This window comes from Scardinius erythrophthalmus (genome assembly GCF_964197995.2).
Source record: "Scardinius erythrophthalmus genome assembly, chromosome: 3".
NCBI classification, from domain to species: Eukaryota; Metazoa; Chordata; class Actinopteri; order Cypriniformes; family Leuciscidae; genus Scardinius; species Scardinius erythrophthalmus.
Window position 1 is genome coordinate 29,639,592 of NC_138223.1, and position 27,478 is coordinate 29,667,069.

Consider the following 27,478-nt stretch of genomic DNA (forward strand, 5'->3'; position numbering starts at 1 on the left):
CCCAAGGATGAACAGGTGCGGTAATGCGACTGATTGCAACTAATGCAACTGAGGTCTGTTCTGAGAGGATATTCCCCTCTGGACCTGCAATCTAAAGATCTCTCTATAGATGAGAAGAAAAGAAGACTTGTCCTGCGTTTGGCTCAGTCTTATCAGAAACCCTCTGAAGAGCAAGAATGCCAGACATTCTCACAACTCTGTTAACGTAAGAGTGTCAGACACTCAGATCAACAAACTGTTCTGCTGTAGCCCCTGATCTCCAACAGAGCCGTTGGAAGTTAGCATCTAATAGAAATAATTAACTGAGCGAGTGCATAAATAAATATACAATACAGGAGAGATAATGTATTAGAGAGATACAGATTTACATTATCTCATGTGTTGCATTTAGGTTATTCAGTAACCATTTCCTCATCTAAATCCGCAAAGTCTATGACTTTGATCTAAAGAGCAAATGCAAAGGGTATAAATTATTTTCTTAAGACGGCAACACTTTATTTTACAGTGTCATTGTTACATATGTTACATGTAGTTTCTATAGTAATAACTATAAATGATGCATAATTACATGCAACTAACCCTCAACCAAAACCTAATCCTTTCCTATCCCTATAGTAAGTACATGTAGTTACTTAATATTACTCAGTACTTAAATGTCTAATTGCACTGTAACAACGACACCTTAAAATAAAGTGTAACCCGTAAGACTTTTTTGTGTGTGTGTGTGTGTGTGTGTGTGTGTGTGTGTAATAATAATAATAAAATGGAGTGGAATCCATCTTTTACCCTCATGTTGTCTCACCCTCAAAAGAAAGAAGTCATACAGGTTTGGAACGACATGAGGGTGAGGGAATGATGACAGAATTTTCATTTTTGGGCATATGGTAAGTATCAGTGGTTGCCAGAAAACTATACTGTACTGTTGGTGACTGTATATTTTACACTATTTAATTATAGCTTTGATTTATCGAGGGGAATCGATTGATCCTCACTTAACAATATTAATGTAAGTGATTTTAGTAATATTATTATTAATATGAACAATATCTAATAACATCTGAAGCTAAATGTAACATTTATTATAGACAAAGGTTTTTGTGCTGTTTGATATTACATGAACGCAGAGCACAGTGCCACACGCAAAGACAATATCAGGGTGACACATGACTGTGAAATAATGCAATAAATATGTAATAAATAATATAAAATGGAACATAAAACACTCCATTGTAGCTGATAACAAAAATAAAAACAAACTAAAATCAATCTAAACAAATGTGATGATCTGGGAATGTTCATCTGCCATATAAATTCTTACTTACAGCTGAAAAAAAAAAATCAATATTTTATAGTTGTTTTATAATTGGTTTGTACTGCTGCAATTTAAAAAAATGTTCCCCGTTAAAATTACTAACACTTTTATAGTGTATAATACCTTTTCTTTACGTAGGCTACACCATGATGCGCGTTCCCGGACTGGATAGACGTCATCGTGCGCGTTCCCCTTCTCGCGCGCTGGTTAAAAAGAAGGTGGAAAGAGCAAAGAGAAACATGTGAGTGCACTGAAGAGCATGCATCAGACAACTTAGTGCAACTTTTGATCACACGCATCAACCTTTGTGCACAAACGGGATTTAACTTTTTGGCAAGGAGACGTACTACTACGATTTCTGTATAGGCCTATAACCTGATCACTTTTCTTATTTTTATATATGTATATATATTGCATTAATATACAATATCAGTTTTTTTTTTTTTTTTCATTTTAACAACATAATAACCAGCATTTGTCTTAATTTATTATCGTATTTTTTTGTTTGTTGGTTTGTTTAATATCTTAACTATAATCTAATTCAGACTACTTTATTAATGAATAGTTCCTTAGTCTAGTTATTTTATAACAACTTTCTGGACGCGTGGGGACTGTCATACATCAGTCCCATTTATTTCTGAGCAGTCGCGTGTTTCGCTTGGTTTAATCCCTGTAAAATGAAGCATTTGCAATTTGTGCTCTTGTTGGCCGTCGCGGCCAATTTTTGGGAATGTGGTGATGCGAAATTCGGCGAGAAAGGAGAATTAAGTCCAAGGAGGAGGAGATGTTACGATGGAAGTCTGCCGAAACGCCTAAAGAAGAAGGAGAGAAAACTGTCACTGGAGGGAAGCGGTGGAGGGGAGGTTTGTCACAGGCTCTATCCTCGCGTGTCCTGCTGTCCGTCCAGGAGGGTTCCATATCAAATACTCCATCGGAGAGATGCTCGGGTATGTTCAGGCTTCTTGCAACCTCAAATTATCATGCGTGTTTTGTTATGGCAACTGGTTCATACATTGATTATGAGATGTTTGTAACAGCAGTATGCAGAAGAAGAATGGGAATTCGTGTAATGAACATATGGATAGCCTACATGTGAGCAGTATGCATACAGTAGCATGCATTTAACGCGTTTATTGAACAGTGAGTGCAGCGAAAATAGAACGCACAAGTCTCGGGACGCGTTTTTAAAAGTTTAACTTGTTTTACCATGACACGGCGTCTTAAAACATGGAACGAGACACTTATAAACACAGTGGGACCTTTCGCAATTGCCAAACACGTACGTCGCGCGAGTGTTTACATTGAAAAAAAAAACAATTAAAAACAGCTCGGACAGAGGTAAGAACGCGTGCACTGTTTCCATCCTGATCTTGCTATTCACTCGCGAACACGAGGCACGCGTATGAATGAAATCGCTTCACTGCTGCAAAAATATTATTTCCTTAATCTGTATGGCTCTCAAAATCTGTGTTTCTGCAGTTAAATGTTTGTATGTATACACTACCTATTTTGCGCAACTTTCACGCTGATGTTTCATTGACAGCATATGCTTCTCTTAAGTAATGGATACGATTTACATAAAACAGATGGGACACAAATGTCTCTTGATCGGTAATGAATCGCACCTTTCTGAGGCTTTCTATAGACGTGAGAAGATTCATCTCAATAGTTTTATCAATGAACACATTCTATGCCGAGAAATCTCTCTTTTCTCATGTAAACAACCTCCGCAAATCGACATACGCGGCTGGGTGGCATCGCACGTCGGTTTGTGACAAAAAGCCATATTGCATCATTTAATTTGCTCAAGTCATGCAAATAAGAGCGAGGCTGAATGGAACAAAAAAGAGTCGACATCTCCTCCTCCCCACTACACTGCCCACACACGGAGTCTTTTTGCTTATGGCAAAAGAATAACAACAACACCATTGTGTTTGTTAGTTTCACTAATGGGTGAAGCTGGAGAACATCATTCTCCCCCAGTCCTTGGCTCTGTCCAAGTGTTGGTTAATGCCTTTGAGAGGGAGCATTTGTCCTGCTCCCCACCCCAAACTTACTTACATCAATTCCCAGAGGGCCAAAATGGTTTCACTTAAGCGGTTCAATACTAAGCTTACAGGTTTTGTGGGGAAGTTAGCTCAGTTGTGGTTTCATTTGGGGGGTGGGGGGTTGAAGAACTGCGAATTGTGTGAATCATGTCAGGTGATTCATTCTTTAAATAATCTATTTGTTGACTGTTACAGTTGCGGTAACTTCGATCATTGATCACCTTTCCTGCACCTCACTGAGAACTTGTGAGGGTGTAGCTGCCCTTATTGTTTGTCGCTTAATGACAAGTGATTGTTTTCAAATGAGTCTTTGTGTGTTTACGCTTGTTCTGTCAGTTTCAGTGACAAAGGATATTGTGTGCTGTGATGGATGATCCCAACATCTGCTCAGATTTCACTATATAAACATGACTATCAATAGATTAGTCATTTAAATGTAGACATATTACCATTTTGATGCCGAGCAACACCATTTCTAAGGATCTGCTATTAGCAAGCCTCCCAAAATCTCTGTTGAGTAATGGACAGTTGGACCTAAACTCGTATATGCCTCTTATTTGAACTGGCATGTTTCAACGGTAGTTACATATGGCATTAAAAGGCTGTGATGTAGACCGTGGTGTGATTTGAAGCAGCTTTGAACAACTTTTTGGCATTTTTTGGAAAACACAAAAAAACAAAGGTCCTCTTGTTGCTGGTGAGGCTGATGGCAACATTGGAGCCCATCCCAGCAACATATGGGAAGAGTGCATGGTTGAGAGCACACAAATGCTTCTCTCCATGGACCATGTGCCAGTCCATGGCTCACTAAATCAATGGGCAATTTAAAGCAGGAGAGTTGCCACTCACAGACCAGGGTAACACACCAACCACTGCAAGACAGACCATAGCTTGAAAATTGACAAAATTTCAAAAACTATCTGGTTCATATGGAGGTGTCAATACATTTTTGGACACCGTTTTATCTTCCAGGCACAAAGATGGTTTTGATTCACTTGAAAGAATCTGGAGAATCAAAATCAAAGAAATCTGTCCAAATGGTTTACTATGCAGAGCAGTGGGGCGGGAAGGAGCTGGGCTGTCTATACGCTGTCTGCTGGGTGTGTTGGTCTAATTGACTTGGACAGACTGCTAATTTGTTGATACCAGCACAGGAATGATGTGCCCGTCTATCTGTAAATTGGTGTTTACACATGGACCTCACACAGAGAGAGAGGGAGGTTTACCAGACTGCTGTGGCCCAGGCACATGTCTGAGGAAGGGAGCAGATTACATTGTTGTTTTATTACAGCTAATTTGTTACATAAATAAGCCTGCTCATTTTCACTGCCCTAATCTACTGTTTACTTTTGCTTGGTGTCTTAAGAAACATTTTGAGTATCCTCATTTCGATCCGTTCGCTCCAGCAGGGGTTCAGCTCTCAGCTGCCATGCGAGGTGCAATTTTGGCTTAGCTGTTTGTGAGCTCAAATAAACAAATCAGGAGAAATCAAGTCCACATGGATGTGTGGTGTTTGTTAAGAAAGATGTTTAGAATGTGAATTGCGTCCAATTAACTTGAAAACATTCCAAAAAATGTGTGTCAAACCGCATAGTTTTTTCCCCCTATGATATACAGTCATTAAATAGGAAGAACTTTGTAGCATAAGTAAAATATGAATTAACCATTCAATTAGAACCACAGTTCTACCCTTTTTTCTCCTCAGATCTTCTCAACCAATAACACAGAGTGTTCTAGACTTCTGGAGGAGATTAAGTGTGCCCATTGCTCACCACATGCCCAGATGCTCTTCCACTCACCCAAACTTGAAAAATCACCACACAGAGAACAAGATCTACCCCGCTTATGCCACGACTACTGCCAAGAGTTCTACTACACCTGCCGGGGACACGTACCAGGTAACAAACTAAATACATACTAGAGTTTTGCATAAAGATCATCAGTAACTCTTCAGGCACATGTATTACAATTATTCTGAACCAATGACCTCAGATTGATTAATGTATCAGACTGAAAAGTTTTATAGGCTTTATGCCAAACGTCACATGAACAAACAGGAAAACAGGTCTCATTGCATCCACTTGTCGGAGAAAGTGTTAACGGCAGTACGAAATTATGGATTTTAAGGTAATCAGCCAACCTTGCTAGTTATTTTTATTGTTGCCACTATTCTTCTCACTAACATATCTAAATGTTAGTGAGAAGCAGAAAAATAAAACTTTTACATATCAATCTGCATATGCGATGGGCATTGGTTATGCTCATCTTTGCTTGCTTGTGTGAAACAGCTCTATATTTAATGAAGCACTTACAAAAGACCTGAACCGGAAGAGATGCAACCTGTTTTACAGAATATGGAAGTTTGTTGCGCATAACCCCCCTATTGTGGGAGAAAACAAATATATGTGGCAGATATGCATGGCAAACTTTGAAACAGAGAGGTTGTTTAATCTGATGTTCGGCAGATGCCATTCAGAAACCACTTGTTGCAGGTTCTTTCTTTCAGGTATCACAAAAAAGCTTAAAATTAATAGTATTATATAAGCATTTAAAATATAATATATAAATGGTAATAATTAAACCAGTTAAATATTTTATATTTAAAATTAAATATGAAATATTTTATTGTTGAATATTAATGAATCCAATGGCAACGGAATGGAGAATTCAAAAAACAGAATGAAGAACTCAAGAACATACCTTAGCTCGGATCCCACCTTGAAGCAGTCTCATAAGACAATCTTTATTAAATCACATGAAAATAATGTTAATGAATACCTTTAATCCTTCTTTATGTTGCTACGTTGGCATTGACCATTGAGGTCCATTCAGTGTTTCCTATTTTGATCTCTCAAAAATCCTGTAATAGCTTTTCAAACTTTATCATAGTTGTTAAGCTTACATGTAAACACACATTGGCGGACACATGCCCCAAACAAAGCTTGAAAATCTGTAGCTGTAAATTAATGATTTTATGACCTGTTTCTTCCCCTTGGTCCTTTGGCAAGCATCTTATTTTACGTCAGCACAGCCTGCCAAGATGTGTTTGGTGTTTATGTGCATCTGTCTCCGGGTATGTGTGTGTGCGCGGTCTGACTACGGTCTAGACATGACTGACACTCACACCTCTGCTCACCAGCAGAACACACACACTTTACAGGATGCAGTGGAAAACGAGGGCTGTTCAAGGCAATGCTCACATATAATCAGTTTGTTTTTCTTGGTGGCAGCCTACGTTCAATGAAAAGACAAACATTAAGGCCTCTGAAATGGGGGGGGGGGTTTGGGACAGATGGCAGAGGGGAGGAGTCCGAAGACCTGAAAAGCTCTAAGCCATCATGAGGTTTGTATTTTCTCCCAAACATGAATGACATCAGGAGCAAACATCCCATAGCTGCTCTATAGTGTTGCAACATTCGCTGCATGATGCATTCCATCAGATGGAATGGTATGCAGAAAGCTGGCCGCCAGACCAAACCTTCTTCCTATCAGCGCAGCCATAACAGATTAGATGGGGGCTGATATGCAAACAGAGAGCAACACGCACATATGCACCCACGGAAATACGGATAGACCAACAAATCAGACACTGTATACTTACAGTTTACCTCTTGGTCTTCCTCCATAAAACAGATAAATAAGGGTGTGCAGTCCGTTTCGACTTTTTGCACAAGGAGGAAGCCTATGGGAAGGAGAGAGAGAGAGAGAGAGAAAAATAGTGGTAAAGTCTCTGAGAACAGGAGCTGGGGCCAAAAGACTTACCCCCTCCCCTCTCCGCCTCCCAAATCAGCATATGTGGTGACGAATGACACATTTATTTTTCTATAAAGGTTGTGTATATGTAAAACTGCTGAAGTGCATCAAGATGTCAAGTACTTTGGGTGGCCACCCAGGTTGCTTCGGAAGATAACCAGATGGAAGTATAACTATAGCGCTAAGGATGTGGAGACTTTTTCTCTCTGTCCTGTTTTTTGTTGCCCAGTACAATAAAACTCGAAAGTATTGCGGAGGGGCTGAGACCATAGTTAAGGCCACACAGTGTTTTTGCCATGTTTGGGGAAGTTACATGTTTGTTCAAATTAGACAGTTTGTGTGATTCATTCATGTACATATTTTTTAAGCATGTTTTTAGACCATGATTGCAGATTTGTTTTCAGGAGTAAATATTCCTTCATATTTTCATGCTGTTTACTTTCAGTCCCCTTAGGTTAAGGAAAAGTGTTTCAGTTCCAGAGTATTAATTTTATAGCCGTTGTCTTTTCAATGTATTGATTTTATTTGATTTAGTAAAGATTAAGTTATGAATTGGGTTGATTAAATAAGGTTATCATTTTAGCTAACTGATTTAAACTACAATTAATTATATGATTTGTATAACACATTTAAAGTATTCAGCAATGCTATTGCAGAACTGGATGAAAAATCGAATCAAATAGAAGTTTAAGACTTGGGCTGTCGCTCCAAAATGTTTTGAGAGGATATTTGCACACCCCTCATCAGCACAGACCCAATCAATCAAAATGATTTCTAAAAATACTTATCCAGCAATCCGAAATAACATTGACATTGAAAGGACATGGAAAAATTATGGAAATTGAAAGTGTGGGAACTGCATAAAGGTTCTGATCTCTTCCCTTACTTCTCACAACAGCAGGCCCAAGATAACCACTGTGGTTTGTGTGTGGGTGGCATGGCAGTGTGAGTGTAGGTAGTGGTGGGTGTGCTTGTGTGTTTGATCTCACTGTTGTGTTTAGATGTTTAGGGATATCCTATCACCTCTGTTGTTGGTGCTGCTGCCTCACTCCCACCCGTAGCCCCCTTCCTCAGACAGCATGGGGGACTCGTTGGAGATGAAAGGAGGGAGAGGAGTGTGTTTGTGTTTCTATCACTGCTGTATTTGCTCTACTCCTCCCCATGAGAGGGTTTAGCTAAGGTGGTAACCATATCAGTGTGGTTTTAAGGTCACGCTGGTCTCGGCTACCAAACCGAGTCCTGTTCTCTCCCCTCGTCGTCCTACTACTCATTCAGCCAAAAGGAAGACAGTTCCTAGAAACTGACCACGATTTATTTTTGCCACATGCTTAATTTTTCAGGTTTTTCAGTGCACATTCCTCAACTCTAGATGGTGGAATTATCTTGGCTACTATTGGAGAAATAAATAAGGGTGTTTTCCCTGAAAGTAAGCAAGCAGACCTAATCTCTGAAATATAATCAATCAGTTTGGGTGTGCACTTATCATTTATTTGGACTTGACCTGCATGTTTCTACTGAAAAATATAACAGTGAAGTAGATACAGATTGAGCATTGACCGTTTGGCATTTTTGGGTTTAATTAAACTCAACATACGGACCACACATGTCTGAAATGGTTTATAATACCTCACTGGGGTTCAACCATCACATAATTGTAGCACTCAGAAGTGTGTATCAATGTGGCTCTGTCAAATATGACTGTTTATAACAAATGGTTAAAGATCTGGACCGGTATGAATGACCATGGCTTGCACTTGTCAGATATGAGAGGCAAAAACAAATGTCTTGATTTGAGACTCAGTACTTTATAAATGCACCATAGACAAGATTGGAATTAAGCTTGGCACCGGAATCACCACCAAAACGCCCACACAATAAGCAGTCTGATGGCTGAGGACATACTTGACTCGAGTACAGCTTTGACTGTAGGGGATTCAGTTGGTTTTGGAGGTTATTACATCATCAATGGACCCTGTGTGGTGTCTATCTCAGGCTGAGACCAGTTGTCTATCTGTCTGTGTTTTTTAGAACTGTTCCAAGCCGACGTGGATGAGTTCTGCCAGTACTATGGAAGGAAGGACGGTGGGCTGTGCTTTCCAGATTTTCACCGAAAGCAGTTGCGCCGAGATTCCAACTACCTGTTAGATGAAAAAATAGAAGGGATTAACAGGTATATTTAAGTTTTACACACATTTTTTTTTAATTACTTTTGAAAACACAATTCTGATTTAAGCTTAATTTGTTTTATATGGTATATTCAATAGAGGTTTTAAATCATACAAGAATAGTTCACCCAAAATTCTGAGAAAATTTATAAAGAATATCTTGGCCAATCTTTGCACTGCAATGAAAGTGAAATGGGGCTATCAAGCTTTAAAATGCTAATGGTCCACATGACTTGTAGGAGATACAGTATATAGTACCTTGTCTTCTAAAGTCATACAATTAAAATTTTAACCAATGATAAAAATATTCACAAAACTCTTGACACCTGCCCTAGTGCTCCTTGGCACGTCGATGAGAGTATAGAAGAGAAGTAACAATGTCTGAAATGAGAACTAATCGTTCTTTTTGATGAATTGGATGATCAAGTTCACAAAATCAGTTTGAATGATTCATAAATTATTTGGACCAACTGGTTCTGAAGATCAGCTCAGACTCAAGCTTGTTGCAACAGCCAATGACAAGGAAGATTATTAATGAATAACCACTTTGATTTAGTCACAAATGGTACTGTATGGCTTCAGAAAACTTGGAATCTAATGAATCTAGTCAAGTTGTATGGAGTACTTTTACAGTAATTTTGCATCCTTTTTGACACTTGAAAGCATCTGAATAGAAAAGAGGGTCCAGTACATTATTCAAAATTGACATGAGGGTGCTTAAATAATGACAAAATGACCATGTTTTGGGTGAATTATTATGTGTAATGACATCTGCCTGTAACAACATTCATCATCAGGCATGAGAGAAACTTCCTTACCGTCATCCCATGTCCCATGGCCCAGTATGACTGACCTGCTTTGACTACTTGATCATAAGGGTAGCCTGAACAAGGTCACCAGAGACAAGACACGCCTGACTAAATTTCCATGTCACAACATTCCTGCATGTACTCATTGACTGGTCCACTGTCCCCCTTTCCAAGCCAGAGCTTTGTGTCCAGACTGAGTTTAGCCAGCTTTAAGAACACAAAGAAAGTGCTTATACTGCAGGAGCTCTGATCCACTAGTGACAGTCAGAAGGCTTTGACCATTTGTGACAGGAGACGGTGACGGATGTCAACTGAGACCGGCTCTGAGAAAAAATTAGCTCATAGCTGATTATCCTGCTGATTGTAACCTCAGTCAGAATAGTGTTATTCACTTTGCACAACTTATAATAATTGATATATATGTGCAGTCAACAATACCACCTGTAGGACTCAACGGATCTGGGATGTGTTTCCCAAAATCATCGTTAGCCAACTATGGTCACAAGTTCCGTTGTTACTAACATAGTTCAACAATTTGGCATTTCCCGACACCATAGTTCCAACATACATTCTCAAACAGCATCGCAAATTTGTGTGGTTGGAACTAAAGCTCTCGATCTGTGCTTAGAAGCATAGTTTCTTATTAGAATGACATGTGGACTTAAATAGATCATGCTCTTGTGGAAAATAAGCAATCTAACGTAGTACATTCTACAGTTGTAATCAAAATGATTCTAAACCCAATTGCAAATCAGATTTATTGGCACAATTTACAGACTTTTCAGCTGTTTGCAGTGAACAAATCAAACTAAAGTAATTGAAATTGCTCAACACAACAAATGTTTCAAGTGATTTCTACAAAATTCAACTGAAAATGCAACTTTTTATGACTTCTGCAGTCTCAAAATTATTCACCCCCCTGAATAGAATCCCTCATAACAGCACAAATCTGCAAAACAGGCGTTATCTCAAGCACACCTGATGCAACTTTATTAGTTGCACCAGGTGTACTTGAGCTAGAACACATGAAATATTTGAACTGGCTAGGTTTGTTGAGTGTCACATTTGACTGCATGTTAGAAAAATGGCTAAGTCAAAAAAAAAAAGATCCATAAAGTTAAGAGAAGATATCATCGCCCTTCACAAACAAGGAACAGGATACAAAAAGATAGCGAAGGAACTAACTGTTCCTAAAGACACCATTGGAAGCATAGTTCGCAAGTTCAAATGTAAAGTAACAGTGGTTACCAGGTACATTACCTGGACGGGGCAGAAAAAGGAAGCTCTCAATGGCTGCAACCAGATTTCTTAGAAGGCAGGTTCAGAAAAACCCTCGAGTGACTGCAAAAGACCTGCAGTAAGACTTGGTGGCAACAGGCACTGAGGTTTCAGCTTGAACAGTAAGGCACGTACTAAACACATGCGGTTTCCATGCCAGAACTCCAAGATGTACACCACTACTGACCCAAAAGGAGTAAAAAGGCAGCTCCAATTTACTCAAAACTTAGGATTCTTGGACTTTTGCCCCTATGGATCAGCGGTATGTCTGGAGGAAGAAGAATGAAGCATATGCTGAAAAGAACACTGTTTACAGTTCAGCATGCTGGTGGCTCGTTGATGCTCTGGGGCTGCTTTTCATCCTCTGTCACTGGAAACATGGCGCCTGTGGAAGGCAAGATGGATTCATTGAAGTATCAGGAAATCCTAGGAGAAACGTCATGCCGTCAGTGAGGAAGCTGAAGCTTGGGTGTCATTTGACCCACCAACAGTACAATGATCCCAATCATACCTCAAAATCCACCAAGGCTGCAGAAGTATATTATCCTGGAATATTCTACAGTGGCCATCACAGTCACCTGACTTGAACTCCATAGAAAATCTCTGGTGGTATTTGAAGAAGGCGGTTGCAGTACTCAAACCCCAGAATATTACTGAACCGGAGGCCATTGCTCATGAGGAATGGGGTAAGATTCCTCAGCAACGCTGCCAGAAGCTGGTGTCTGGTTATACATCTCGTTTGCAGGTCATAACAGCAAAAGGTTGTTCTAGTACTAAAGATGCTTGCCATGAAGGGGTTGAATAATTTTGAGACTGCAGAAGTCATTACAAGTTGCATTTTCAGTTGAATTTGGGGAAACCACTTGACACATTTGTTGTGTTATTTCAATTACTTTTGTTTGATTTGTTCATTGCAAACAGCTGATAGTCTGAAAATGTTGCCAATAAACCTGATTTGCAATGGGGGGTTGAATAATTCCGACTACAACTGTGTATCTTTCATTCCATTTATATATATATATATATATATTAGCACTGTTCTTGAAGAGAGCTAATGAGTGTAAATGCGTAAGAATCGGCATACATTCGGTAAATAAACCGCATATAGCCTACGAGCGGGGTTTGAAATTAACACCCGCCAACCCGCCAAATGCGGGTAACGCTGTCAAATCACTAGCCAATTTGGCAGGTTACTTATTATGTTTACTCACTTCGTGGAAGTTCGTGTAAAACAAATCTGCACTGATTTAACGCAAATACTCAACTCGTGAGTCATCATGATATATTAAATACAGCTAATTGTGCAGAATCTGCTCATATCTGGGTTACTTGAGCATGACCATCACTACGCAACAAATAATGGCGCGCTTGAAAAAAAGCATTTGGTTAACAAAAAGACATTGTTATTTTCCAGCATCCTACATTTTTTGACGTTCTTTGTACTGTATTGATCTGTCATTTTTGGTGAAAAGGATCTGGATGAAAGAAGGGAGGAGATGGCTGGATAACAGGATTTTGTTTGAATAAGAAATAAATGTATGAAATCCAAATTTTATATACATTTTATAATACATATATAAGCTGTCATAGGTAATCTGGTTCTTCTTCTTTTTTTCTTTTTTTTTTGGCTAGTAGAAGTTCTGAATGATCGGTAACTTAAAAATTTAGTAGCCAAAGTGGCCGGTGAGTGAAAAAGTTAATTTCAAACCCTGCCTACGGAACAGTAGCGTGCAGTGGTGTTCTAAAATGAGAAGTCCTCATAGATTTTTTTGTATGTTTTTTTTAAATAAATCAAACTTAAATTCATGTTCCAGTTACACTTAATGCTGTCACATTTTCCTGGTTAAATAAACATTACTTTAAATGAGAAACAAAGAAAAAAATAAACCAAATTAAATAAAATTTTGTATTTTTACATTAACAATGTAATCAATGTTCTATTTATTAAAAACAAATATAAATGTCATCAAGTTAGTGTTTTAAGCATTTTTACATGCATTCAATAATTAAAGACAGTAACAATTTAAACGATATATTTTATTTGTGAACTGATGTTCAGCTGTTCTTTGAATAGTCAACTTATTGTGGGATCATTAGTCATTATGCTCGGTAAACACTTGGGTGCTTCTCATTTCTTATTTGTGCATCCTCGTTTCCTTTTCTTGCTTCCTTTCCTCGTGTCTCAGCTCCACCCCCTGTAGGATGCGAGGGAAGGCTGCAAGGAAAGATAATGAGGACGGAGGAATCGAATGAAAGCTTTTTTTATACATTGGAATACTTGATCACTCGAGCATCACTTCACTGCGTCATCAGCAGCGCTCAAAGGATCTGCCCTTATGTTGTTGAAGTTTGTTTATTTAAGAAATTCATAATAAATAATAATAAAACAAGATACCCTGTTAAAATATGTGAGATGTGTGGTTTATATAAACTGCAAAGGTAAAGTATAAATTAAAATGATTGTGACCGATGTGAAGGGGGAGGAGAATTTATATGTGTGTCACGTTTTAGTCGATAAAACTCTTCCGCATAGGATCCACCTGTGTATCCTCGCTCATGACTCCTCAGGAAGCCTCCTCACTCCTCGACTCCTTGCGGTGCAATTAGAGAATTGAGATGTCCTTCAAAATGGCTAAGCTCGATCGGTTTCCGGGTCATAGGATGGAGGACGGAGGAGTGAGGAGACGAGGAGGGATATTGAGAAGCACCCCTCGTCACAGACACAAAGATGTACCTTTAATTTCACCAAGCTGATTGCTCATTAAAAAACTCCAACAGTCATCATGTTTTCAGGCCATTTCAAGTAGTGGTCGACTGATATATCGCCAAGACCGATATATCTGCCGATATTTGGCATTTTTTAAATATCGGCATTGGCCGATAAGTTTTTCTGATTGGCCGATGTGTTGGAAGCGGGTCTTTTATTTTGACGGGCGGCGCTGGAGTAGAGAGTCGCTGCGCCTGATCACACAGCACTGACACACATTCACATTCTACATCTTCATTAGTTTATGATCTCTGTCAGTCATATCTAATACTTTCTTAGACAGAACTGGTAAACAAAGAAAGTAAATGGTATGCGAAAAAGTAAAGCTTTGCTTTTATATTATTTGATACAGAAAAGGCAAACAATCAGGCTAAAATACTTTCTCATTTACCGTCAACTTTCAGCAAATGTGCATCTACATCATTTAAACAAATCTCTGAATATCTAATGAACATTTAATTTTACAAACCTTGCAGATTCAACCGAATCCATCTGTGATCTGTTGTGAAGTGTGCATTTGTAGCCTGCATAAACGTGTTACTGCAAGTGATGGTCGGTCCGTGCAAAGTGAGTGAATGCGAACAGAAGATCAGCTTCACAGGAGATGCGGTCGAAAAACTTAATCGAAAAACGAAATCCTTCATTTTAAAATATGCTGCGCTATATCTAGTTGCCCACCGACATATTCATATAGTTTTCACTGTGTGCTGTATGTAAAATTAGCGTTACCTTGTCTTTATTTGAAAAAATATGATTACCTTAACTACCAGATTACTGACTACCAGATTACTGAGTGCCCTGTTACAGTGTTACTTCCTTTATATTCACATATTCATATATTTTTAAACAATTAGTTTATTTGTGAAAAAAACTGTAATAGGATTGCAGATACAAGAAGTTGCCATCTAAAGTATAAGCATGCTTATTTTAAAATCGGCCACCCTGCTCTCTAAGATATCGGCATCAGCATCGGGCATCAAAAAAACAATATCGGTCGACCACTAATTTCAAGTTTGATTTTGTGGCTTAGCTTTTTACTTACTTTTTAATTAGTCTTCCCATTAATGCAGTCATTTTGTTCATTCAGACTGATTCGCGTTCGCGGAACACTCACGAAAACAAGTGGTGGGATTTATCGTACGAACCAATCATAGCCAGTCATAGCACGATGGAGGCATTGCCCCTCTCACGTGACTTTCCCCCATTCATTCTTAATTACCCACAGCATGTTTTAGGGGGTCTGTTAAAACTCAATGGGCTCAAGGGGAGGCAAGAGAGACATGGCCTCCCCCTGTAACGTTACCTGCGGTTGTCGCTTTTAGACAGTGTTACTTTTAAAAAACAAGTGATTTATACACTTTATAATGTGTAATATTTGACATTGTGTTTTATTTTTATAATATAGATTATTTTCTCATCCTATTTTTTTTAGGAGGCACTGCCTCCCTTGACTCCTCGGAGGAAACGCCCCTATTATGAGAGTATGCCATTTACATACTGCATGTAAACTTAATTAAAAAATGAACTAATTAACTACAATAATGTTACAATTGCGATCTTGCTAAATTAATTAGCAGAAGTTATCACTCCATCTGCATGATGTCATTTACAAGTCTGAATTCATTGAACCAACATGGTTCAAACGACGGAGGTGCGACCATGTTACTATGGTTTCTAATGTTACTAATGGTCACTAGCTAGTTATTCCCTACAACTATGCATCATACTATGGTAGTTAGGCAGTGAGTTACTTCGTTATAAGAAAATCACATCCCTGATCTCATAATGACACGTGTGTCAATGTCACCCTCGGCATACCTTTGCTTCACTTCAGTTATTCAAGCGATCTGATTTAATGACACCTTTCAGTGAAGTGTGACCTTCATCTTCTTGCTGACCTCAGTTTAGTGTTAACCGTGATAAATGCCTCACTTTCATGTGACCTTCTTAGACAAATAATCACGAGCTGTGAATCCACTGTGTGTTTTGAGAAGTCCTTGAGCCCACAGTCATTGTAAACGGACGTCATATTTCTTCATCGGATCTCCCAGTGTGAAGGGCCAGTAAAGCAGCATATCTGATCAGGCAAAGTGACTGCTAGAGCGTCAGACTGACGTTACAGCTCAGGCACGAGATGTCAGACATATGTTCACTGCCAGTCCACCCCCTATTACATCTATGGAAAATCCCTCAAAGACAGCTTGTTAACTGGAGCACCCACACCGCTGATGCCCTTGTTTTATTTAAGGCATAATGTGAGTTGGCGTGTCCCCACATCAAATGTGACTTGTGGTTAATGGAACACTTGTTTCACAGCTTGAGAGCCCCCAAAGTCTGACTGTGTTAAATGAACTTCCACTGTGGAGTTTTATTCAGTCTACTCCCAAATCAGTCTGTCAAGCAGAAAAATTGTTTATAACAATTTCACTTACACAGTTATACTGTTAACAACAACAAAAAATAGACTTTTATTTGTTTTTATTGAAAAATTACAAAAGTTCTAAAGCCTGATGCATAAGATAATCTAACCAAATTTATAATCTTGCCATTCCCTTCATACAGAAAACATAAACACAACTGCTACTGCGCTCAGGAGATCCTTAGTGGTCTTCGACAGCCTGTTGGCGTGGTGCATTGTGGGGATGGATCACAGCGGCTTTTTATTTTGGAGAAGGAAGGCTTTGTACGAATCCTAACATACAACATGGAGCTCCTAAAAGAGCCTTTTCTGGACATTCATAAGCTGGTCCAAAGCGGTATGAAGGTAAGTGGCACTTAGCTCTTTTTCTTCATTAAAAGGTGTTATACATAAAGACATAAACATTAGATGTATGTTTACAGTCATGGTCAGTCTTATGTCAGATTAAGATTCCAGTCTCATCAGTGGCCTGAAAAACTTTTATTTCAGAGCTTGAATTTCTAATTAAAAAGAAGCTGGAAATTATACAGCTATAATGTATCTCTATAAAACCTATTCTCCATCTCTATTGTGTAAATGCATATTATAGATCATATTGTGAACAATAATCCATGTATGTACAATTTTTTTGGGCCTCGTAATGTTTAATCGAAATAACATAACTTGATCTTCTGGTGAAAATGACTTCTATGCGGTGTCGTATGCCGAACTTCTCCAGTCATTTAGTCTGCTTAAATCCTGCCACTTCAAAAGCGACTGCAATCTCACATTAAATTTTGATCTCAAAATCCAATTAACAATTGATGGATAGAACCAAGTCCTCACCCTACATATATTTTCTTCTACAATAATCTATTCCACTCTAATGTATGTCACAGTATGGAAAAAAAGATGCTACTTCCGTTTGATTGTGACTTTAATTATAAACTATTTATTTAGCATGATGTTGTTGCATCCAAGCCCAAGACAAATGTCATGTCGGCTACCACAACATGCACTAAAATGACAGAGTGCACCTATAACATATTATACAATGCTAAACATTTATCAGGATTGTTTATTCAGAATCGTATCCTAGTTGATACAAGTATTTTTAAGCATGCTAATAATGGTGAGTTTTAGCTAAACTTAGGTTTTCTCTCCCAAAATTACGGACATATTTGCCTCTGATGAGGAACTAGCTGCTATTTGAAATTCATGCAGCCTGACCTCCCACCATCAGAGAAGTCTGTCTTCCATAAATCAGTAAGCTTTGCTGAAACCTGAAAGATCTGTTGTTCATCATTTTGGTTTGGCACCTTTTCAGACAAAGCCGAGGTGGGAGAAATGAAGCCCCCTAACAGAATACAATCTTAAAGGAGCACAATAACAACTTCTATGGATTTATTTCCATTTTTCCTCTCCTCCCACCACAAATCAAAACCTGAATAGAGGGTGATATTGAAGCCAAAAATAGTGTTGGCACTACAATTATATTATTATACAAATGCATTCTGTATGTGGGCTTCTATGTGTGTGGTTTGCTTGCTGTCAACTTGACTGCCAGCAGAGGAAACCTTGTGTTTTGTTGTTGAGGATCAGTGAGAAAGGCTGAAATGTTGCCAGCTGTAGCATTCGCTTACATGCATGTCTGTCAGCAGTAGTTATGGCGTGTGTCACAACAGATGTTTATCTGCCCCCACAAGAACTGAGGCATTCTGTAATTCGAGAACATTTCATTTAGGAAGTGTCCAGAGATGTAGGAAGATGACTGCTTTTTGACAGGAAGTTTATGTATATTGCATACCTCCTGTTGCTTCACTTACTGTATAAAGGGAGAAGGAGCAATTATGGAGTCAACATGCAACAGCCCCACAGGAAAGACCCCAAATGTGCCTTGTCATCATTAAACATAATTGGCTGTGGATAAAGCAATCATTATGACAATTAGAGTAAGCTCAAGCCCCAGCGTTCCCCAAGAGTGCTATTCTGTCAAGTTTGTCCAAGTCATTCTGAGTAAGCCATGTTTACTTGGAGCATCAACAGGACATGTGCCCTTTGTGCCTGTGGAAGGCCTCGAGACCCGCTGGGACCCAACTTGGGCATGAAGGGGAATGATAGTGTTTTATCATGACTTTGATTCTAATGTTCTGTATTTCCTTCAAGCCCAATCCCCTCACTGCCAATTAAGCCAAACTGCTTGAAAACAATGCTCTGTCTACTTGAGGGAGTCTCCCAGAGCACTGTGGGTGTTCTCTGATGAAACCATATATCTTCACTCACTCACTCACTCACACACGCACACACACTGTGTGACATTTTCAAATATTCTGTGCGATTTGCGCTTCTCGGATTACAGCTAGAAGTTTTGTACTGAAAAGCAAACGCACCCTCTCCTCCATGTACTGACATGATTTTCATTTCTGGATTAAAATTTATTGTTGATATCTTTTGGGGGCATAAAGTAAAAAAAATAAAAATGTCAAGGTTGTTAAAAGCCTTTTAGTTTGACATTATGTTTTATTGTTATATATGTCTTTATCATAGACACTCTTATCTGTCACGGACCCAAATTCTGATCTTCCAATAAAAGAGTCAAAAATGAAATCGCTTATTGACCAGGCGGAGACATCTTTGCCATTTTGTTTCTGTCATAGATATCATAGATATCGCAAGGTGGATTGCACTGGCTGCTGTGGAAGCATGCCATAGGATTGTGGTGCAGCTTGATTTATTTCAAACTACTTTATTACGCTCTCACATCTGGGGCTAGTCTTTAAAGTGCAATCCCGCACCAGCCTGACTACCATGTACTAGTTTAAGCAAAGTAAGAGTGCTATTATTGGGCTCTTAAATAGTTAACTACCAGTTAACTTATTTGAGATGTCTTGCGAACACGTTACGGGATTCCAGATGCTGAAAAATAGTCATACAGTGACAAGCAAAATCCTGAAGTGTACGATTTCAGTGCCATAAAGTGTTTATCTTCTTAACTATTTGTGTGAAAGAGCCCTGATTCAGTCCATGTTGATGTGATAGGTACACAAGTATGGTACTGCTTTGTTGTTGTCCTTGCTAGATGTAGTGAATAAGACATCTGCACGCAATGTGAGTGCAGTTCCATTGTGGTGTATCAACTAACTCAAGGGGTCCAGCTGTAAAAAAAAAATTTCTTGCCGAAGCAAATAGATCACAGCATGTTGTGCACTCTGTCACTTGACACGCACAGCTGTTGAGCTCTTTCAGCTAGACAAGCAGGAGGGCTCTTGACTCTGTCAAAAAATAAGTATCCTAGCTTTGACAAATGGACCTTTTCCTCTCTCGTCCTTTGACTCTTTTAACAGTTCTCTTTGAGAAACAGCCACTGCTTTGCTGTCATCTCGCATAGCTTCCTCTGAGTTCCTGGCCGAGGTTTAGACTTTGCGAGGACCCCCGAGACAGGATGAGCACCTGTGATAGAGCCATTCAGAAGATTTGTGGATTGCTCCAGAGAGCTGCCTCTGTATTGAGTGAATGTTATCCTACGATTCGATCTGCTCTTTTCACTGCTTGAAAATGAGCGATCCTCACCCAGAACTCCAGTGCTGCCACAGGATTAATGTGTGTTAACAGGTGGAGGAGGGGGATTTGACTTGGGTCTTGGGATTCATTGTGTTGAACTAAATGGAGCTCTGAATTAGTGTGAGCATTTCAGATTGCCTTTGAGGTAGGCACACATTGTTTTTCTCCAATCAGCTCGGGTGGAATGCCTCTTTATGTAGGATTGCCTGAGCCAATAAGGATCAAAAGGTGCTCAGAAACAATGTGCAAGCCAGGCCATGCATCAAGTTCTGAAAGGCAAGCAGCTGCCGATGGGTTGGGTGGGGGGCCTGGAGGGAGGCGATAGCGCTCTGTTCCTGTCTGCAAATTCATCTGACCCCTCACTAGCATTCTTGCTGAGAAGCTGTTACAACCTAATCTTCGGACTGTCAAAGCAACAGGCAGTGCACAGAATGCGTACAATAACATAGCGTAGGACCTCTTTTGAAGCCACATTTTAAAGCTGAAGTGTTCCTATCGACATCAGCATGCTGCAAGGTTACCCTAATTAAGTGTCTAACTAACGTTCTTGTGGCTGCTACAGTGGAACAATATGTACTAGCTTTGCAACTAAGCTGAGGCTTGTACACATAGCCCTACATCTGCTATGATGGATGGAGGGAGGCTATCATGAAGTTTGTCTTCTCTTAATTAAGTTTTTGGTAGCACCCAGAGGAATGGGCCTGGAAAAGTAAAGATTTTTTGTGCCTACTTGTTGAAGGAACGATCATTAGCAAAAAGCTAATATTTCAGCTAATTTACAGTTGTTCTTTGGTGGTCCCTGGCCTGAGATCATACGACTCTCTGGAATTCTTAACTTGACCTGCTCCCTCTGTGTTTGTTTTGGGATTCAGGTCAGTGCATCAGGAGTCCAACATGTTGGGAGGGAGTTTCGGGGAAAGGAAGAATGTTTCATTTGAAAATGCAGAGAACGGATAAATGATATCAACCTGCTGTTAACTCAACCCAACCTCATTTTGTGTTTGACTAATGTAGAACAGACATTTAATGGGCACCACAAAGTTTTGCTCGTGTTTTCACTTTGTGGTCAACTAAAGAGGCCTCCTGAGTGTTATTATTCGTGTCCCTACAGATCCAATTCGAACTCCTCTGGAGCATTCCAGAGATGAAGCGCTAGCACTTGAAGCCTATCCGAATTGGATTACTTCAGCACAGCCCAACAGAGCTGCTCTGACCAATTTATGATCTGTATGTTTTGGCGTGCACCGTGTGCTGAACCACACCGCTAACTTCAGCAATCCACAGAAGACCTCTTTTTGCTAAATTCCTGTGAGAAATGAGAAAGGAATGCCGCAGAGGTGGCACAGATAGCTAATTTCATGAAAACTCTGTTTGTTTACTTATTTGACAGCCAATATCACTGATTTGTTATTGTATGTGTTGTAATTAAACTGCCGTTATGTCTTATCCCAAAGCATTAAATCACAATAATTTTTTCAGGGATTCTCCTCAAACCCGTTTGTTCATTCATTGTTTCGTTCATTCATTCATGAGGCATATGCTTAGCAATCCGTTCATTCATTTCAATTGTGTTACCAGAAAGAAAACAAAGTTGGGAAGATGAAAGGGCGGAAAGTCCAACATTATTACTTTCCCCAGGAACTAACGTGACATAGCTGCTTATTACAACAGGCTATGATGAGTGGACCACCAGAGTAGTGACAACTTATGTAGTTGCCTGCGGAATGAGAGGTTTTACCTATTACACAAGCAAATTCAATGTTTTCCAACTTGTTGCCAAGACAGTGGGAGTTTTTTTTTTTTTTTTTCTCTGTCCATTCTTTTTCTTGCTTCTCTCAAATGTTGCACGGGTTTAAAAATAAAAAAGAGACAGAGGGGAGGGGGGGGGGCTAAAGGAATCCTGGACTTTTGTGCTCTCTATGAACTGCGAGTGAGCTAATGAATTGTTTCAGCCACTCAGCACTGCATTCACGGATATCCCCCTAAGATTACACACACAAATCACTTGCACAATGGAGGCCGCAAGGAGGGCCTAGGCATCCCAGAGGAGCCTGGCCCCAAATACAAGCGTCTATAACCAAGACCGGGTTGGTGAAAGGGTGGGTGTGGAGGGGGTTTGCATGAAGTCAAATGTTTTATCATTTGTAATGCAGTAGTCAAGGAGAGGGGAGGTAAAAAAAAAGCAAGGGGGCAAGAGGGCATGGGGTAACTGGCCCCCATATGGAGAAAGACTGAGATGGAGAAAAACGGAGGAAAAGGAGAGAGAGAGAGGGGGACTTGGGGAGGCACTGCTTAAGCATTTTGCAGCCCAGCCCAATCTAAAAAAGGGACATAATTAACTTCTGGATTCTTTGTGTACCCCATCTGACTTGCAGGGAGGAGATGAAAGGGGCTTGCTAAGCCTTGCATTCCACCCCAATTATAAGAAAAATGGAAAGTTCTACGTCTCCTACACGACCAACCAGGAGCGTTGGGCTATCGGACCACACGACCACATTCTTCGTGTAGTCGAGTACACGGTGTCCAGGTAATGGGAAACCAGTCACAGCTTGACCAAGAACAGGGACAACTAACCAGTCGTAGCCATCATAGGACGTATCCTCCTTCATATTCAGATATTTTCTTGATTTACAAAACCAACAACAACATAATATTATTGTCTTAAAAAAGGGGCATGACAAAACCATGCTTTACCCACACATTTGGTCCCCCCAATGTCATTATGTGGTGAGGGCCTTGGATCAAACACTTTACACATGGACGTGCATGCGTAGTGTTTGTTTTCCATCTGGTTTTGGATCCGTCTTGAGAAGCCAAGCTCCTCGTGAAATGCTTTCACTGACAGTGATGAATGGTTTATAGAGAAATGTAATCACAACATATAATTATCACGATAGCTGACATCCATTCTGATTGTTTTTAGCTCCCCAGCTGCAATGCAAAACACCCAGCCTTAACAAAACATGCTGAAGTATACATTTTGTTTTAATCACATTGTAAATTAGCCTTTCAGATGTCAAGCTTGCCAGTGTCATCTGGTTGGGGGTTATAATCAGGCTTAGGCAAGTTTGTTGACTTATCTTTTTCTGTGCTTTTTTAGGTGCAATTTTTTTAACTATTAAATATATTAAAATATATTTGTATATCTTACAATTTATTTTACAGATGAAAAAAAAAATATTAATTTATTTTTGTATTTAAATGTATTTAGTTTTCTATGGCCTGGTACACTTAGATAGGCTTCAGCATACTTGCGACCCTATATAGGACAAGCGGTTTGGAAAATGTATTTTCCATATATTGGATGGATGTAGTTTTGTGTTTAAATGTTTTATTTTAATATTTGGTTTTAGGAAAAATCCAAACCAGGTGGACACGAGGACTACTCGAGTGTTAATGGAAGTAGCTGAGCTCCACCGAAAGCATCTGGGAGGTCAGCTCCTCTTTGGGCCTGATGGGCTTCTGCACATATTTTTAGGTGATGGAATGATCACTTTGGATGATATGGAGGAGATGGATGGTCTAAGGTACAGTGTTGAATGCAGTAACTTTGATAAATCAGGCTCTATTAAGGAGTCAAGCTATGAGGCTAAATAGTGATTTCAGTATTTTTTTTTGTCCAATGGAGTGTTTTTCTGCCATAGTGATTTCACAGGATCTGTCCTTCGAGTGGATGTGGACACAGAAAGTTGTAGTCCGCCCTACTCTATACCCAGAAACAACCCCTATTTTAACAGCACAAATCAGCCCCCTGAAATCTTTTCCCATGGACTGCATGACCCAGGAAGGTAAGGTCAAATATTTCACTGACTTTCTTTTCTAAAAAAAAAAAACCCAAACAATTTATAGCCAAATGTAAGGGGACATTCAAACAATTGTCAGGCATTTAATTTAAAAACCACTGATAATTTGGGAGTCTGTCCTTCCTAACAGCTGCTCTATGAAGTCTTTCCATTATATGTTGTAAAATGGATGTAAGAATTTGCACCCATTCAGACTTGAACATCAGTGAGCTCAGAAACTGGTCTGGCTTCCAGTTCATTGGGGTTCAGGTCTGGGCTTTGTACTGGCACAGACGACAACAGACGCTGTAAATGATTTCTTTATGGACCTCGCTTTGGAAAAGGGCCCACCCAAACTGTAACCACAAAGTTGGAAGCACACAGTTCTCTAGAATGTAATTGTGTGCCATAGATTTAAGATTTTTCTGGAATTAAAGGAGAACTCCGGTCAATTTTAACATTGAGCTCATTTTTTGGTAAATTTGGAGTGCTGTCAATACAGAGAACAACGACAAAAATCGGTGTTGCCTACACCGTGTTAACCTCTTTTTAAAATTAGCACCCTGTTGACTTCAATGGGGCAAGTTTTAAACCTGCTTTTAACCTCTTAACATCCTTGATGTGTCATTACAAGTGCACAGCCAATGTGAGTGATTCCTTCAGAGTGAACACGAGTGAATCTGACTGCAGTAGATGTGAAAGATATGAATAAAAATGATGTTATTTAAGCCAGCGCAAATACCTGTGTTTACATCCTGTTTTCGGTCGAAGTCCACAGTAATCGATTGTCGAGTTCACGTGCATAGGTTTATCACGCGCGTGAACTCGACAAATTTTAAAAAGAGGATAACACGGTGTAGGCAACACCGATTTTTGTCGTTGTTCTCTGTATTGACAGCACTCAAATTGACAGCACTAAAATTGACCGGAGTTCTCCTTTAAGAGACCTTGGCAAACCTATGAATTAGAATTATATATTGTATAATTAAATGAATGGTAATATAAACAAAAATATCTGTGTTGTTTACATTGCCGCTGTCTTGAAAAATGAATTTACAAATAATAATTTGTGTTTTAGGTGTGCAGTGGATAAGCTCCGCATGGACACCAATGGGAGTCTGCTGATTCTGTGCACAGATACTGTTGGCAAAAATACGACAACAGGCAGGATTCTACAGGTCATCAAAGGGAAAGACTATGGTATGCCTGTTAGAAGTGGCTGATTTCTGAAAACATGATGAATTACTGTACAAACAGAAAGGCTTTTCAACAAGCAAAGCAACCAGGCAACCACTCAAGAAGTTTCTGTATTGTGTTTCAGAAAGCATTAAATAATCAGTCCATGTACTGGTTATAAAATTATGTTAAGTTTTTATGCTGAGAACATGGAATGCGGGAACACTCCAAAAAAATGATTTAAGACTTTCCGTAGAAACCGATAAATGCGTTATTCGAAAATACCATTGCAATACTATTGTTTCACAACATGAGACCACACTTTAAATATAAAAATCATTTTCATTCCTGGGAGCATGCAAGGACATATATTTTATATATAATTATACATGTATACAATATAATTTATCACTGTCAAAAGGTGTTTATATGGTCATTTAGTGCATTGTTGTAACATAGAATGACCAACATAGCAGTTATATATGGCCAAATTTCCTATGGCCAAAGTAATGGATTGGCTTTCTTGTACTCCTTACACATTGGCAGCAAACAAATATGGCTCTCTCCCAACCAATGCATTTAAACCCCAAAAAGATTGTCTCACAAGTGTGCCAAATTACCCCAAACACCAGGCCCTTTACGATGTTAAACCATCACCACGGTGAATGACTTACTTCATTAAATCACATTTTGTTGTTTTACTGGGCTCTGACTGTAACATTATAATACTCGCCATTCCCTAAGCTGCTGTAATCTTTGTAGCCATACAAATTTACACAAATATACGCAAACACTCAATAGTAATTGTAGGATTACCTCACCCATTCTCCGTTCCTCTCGCGTCCATTCCCTAATCTATTTGAGCTATAATGTGAACTTAACAGTGCTCAAACTAAATGTTAATAAGGACATTTAGTGAAATGAACACAGCCCTCCATATCAAGTTTACATAGTGTTTTTATAACCGTCTGGGGAATAGCTAATTAAAACCACCCTGTGTGAAGTGCTAATGGTCTCTTGACAGATTGTGGTAAACATGGATATCCCTTACACAAACAAAGGAAACTGTTATTATGGTAATAAATCAACTTTGCAACATATGTAGGGTGGTGATTGAAGACATTTAGTTTGTTAAATGTGTAAAATTGAGTTATCTAAACAATACAGATGATTAGGGTTCATTTCTTTTAACTCAAATAACCCATAAAACCCATGTCGACTTGTTGCTTGGTTTTGCTTTTTTTCATTAATAGTGAGTTGTTGGTATGTCTGCCCACAGAAAATGAACCATCTATATATGACGTGGGGTCAAACGGAGGTGCCACCCCAGTTGGTGGATTCATTTACAGGGGATGTCAGTCAAGAAGACTTTATGGAAGTTATGTATTTGGAGACAAAAATGGGTATGTTCAATTATTATAGGATGTGATATTATAATTATTAATTATGCTAAACTACTTTCTGTGCACTCCTAGTACAACTTGGTATGTATCTTTAATTTATATAAACACAGTCAGAGACTACAAAATGGTTATGTTTCCAAAAAAAAGAAATAAAACATATTGAGCTCCCATTTTCATATTCCTCATTGATAGGGTTTTGTGGTAATCATTCAACTGCGAAAGGAAACTGCCATCTTTCATGTGTTTTTGACTGTGCCAACACACACACTGACTTGCCACATACCCCAATGAGGAAAAAGAGTTTTTTCAGGGTAAATTGAGAGCAGGTTTCCTGCTAGGTCAATTGGCCACCGGTATATGTTTTTCACACTTTGCACTGATTTGTAATTCATCCTCCTTCACTATCAGCCTTCCGTTTTTGTCAACAGTGAGAGATAAACTGTAGAAAAGAAATTGTTCCTTGAAAGTCCAAAGCAGTAAATAATTCTTAATGTTTTGTAACAACCAAGATGTTCACTCAAGTCTGGGGCATCATAAATGATAGACAGCAAAGAGTATTGGAGTATTTATGATTTAAACCCCTGACTGTATGATTGTTTCAGGAACTTCAGAATTCTCCAGAGGCCTTCAGAAGACAGATCGTGGCAAGAGAAGCCTCTTTGTCTTGGTACTAGCAGTTCCTGTGGTTCCTCGCTGGTAGGCCACATCCTGGGGTTTGGCGAAGATGAATTAGGTCAGTGAGCTCTCAATAAGCTTTATGTGTGTTCATTTCACCGCAAATTTTGTGTGCTTCTGTCGTAACCTTTTTTCATGGTTCTGTCAAGGTTTCTTTAAAAACCATTTAATGCAGAGTATTAGGGCTGGGCGATATGGCCAACGAGACCATATCATACGTTATCGATTATTAAAGGGGGAAGGATATACTTTCCACATATTTGTTAGACCTTGAGAATGAATGTAAACATGTAAACTTGTTTGTTCACAATTAAACTCCACATAATACAGTAGTCAACATTTGAAGTGGAT

General features: G+C 39.2%; 1 protein-coding gene across 2 annotated transcripts in view; it reads left to right on the forward strand.

Moving 5' to 3' along the window:
- Nucleotides 1–1,546: 1,546 nt before the first annotated feature.
- hhip (hedgehog interacting protein) overlaps nucleotides 1,547–27,478 on the forward strand; it is a 42,221-nt gene continuing 16,289 nt past the window's right edge. The window contains exons 1-10 of one of the 2 annotated variants that reach the window (XM_081362024.1): nucleotides 1,547–2,259; nucleotides 5,066–5,258; nucleotides 9,142–9,283; nucleotides 16,695–16,896; nucleotides 22,467–22,618; nucleotides 23,445–23,618; nucleotides 23,736–23,879; nucleotides 24,952–25,073; nucleotides 26,329–26,452; nucleotides 27,055–27,185. In XM_081362024.1, coding sequence (XP_081218150.1) covers nucleotides 1,990–2,259; nucleotides 5,066–5,258; nucleotides 9,142–9,283; nucleotides 16,695–16,896; nucleotides 22,467–22,618; nucleotides 23,445–23,618; nucleotides 23,736–23,879; nucleotides 24,952–25,073; nucleotides 26,329–26,452; nucleotides 27,055–27,185 — 1,654 coding nt within the window. In that variant the 5' untranslated portion in view covers nucleotides 1,547–1,989. The remainder of the gene's footprint in view (nucleotides 2,260–5,065; nucleotides 5,259–9,141; nucleotides 9,284–16,694; nucleotides 16,897–22,466; nucleotides 22,619–23,444; nucleotides 23,619–23,735; nucleotides 23,880–24,951; nucleotides 25,074–26,328; nucleotides 26,453–27,054; nucleotides 27,186–27,478) is intronic. The other variant, XM_081362025.1, reaches the window with a different exon arrangement.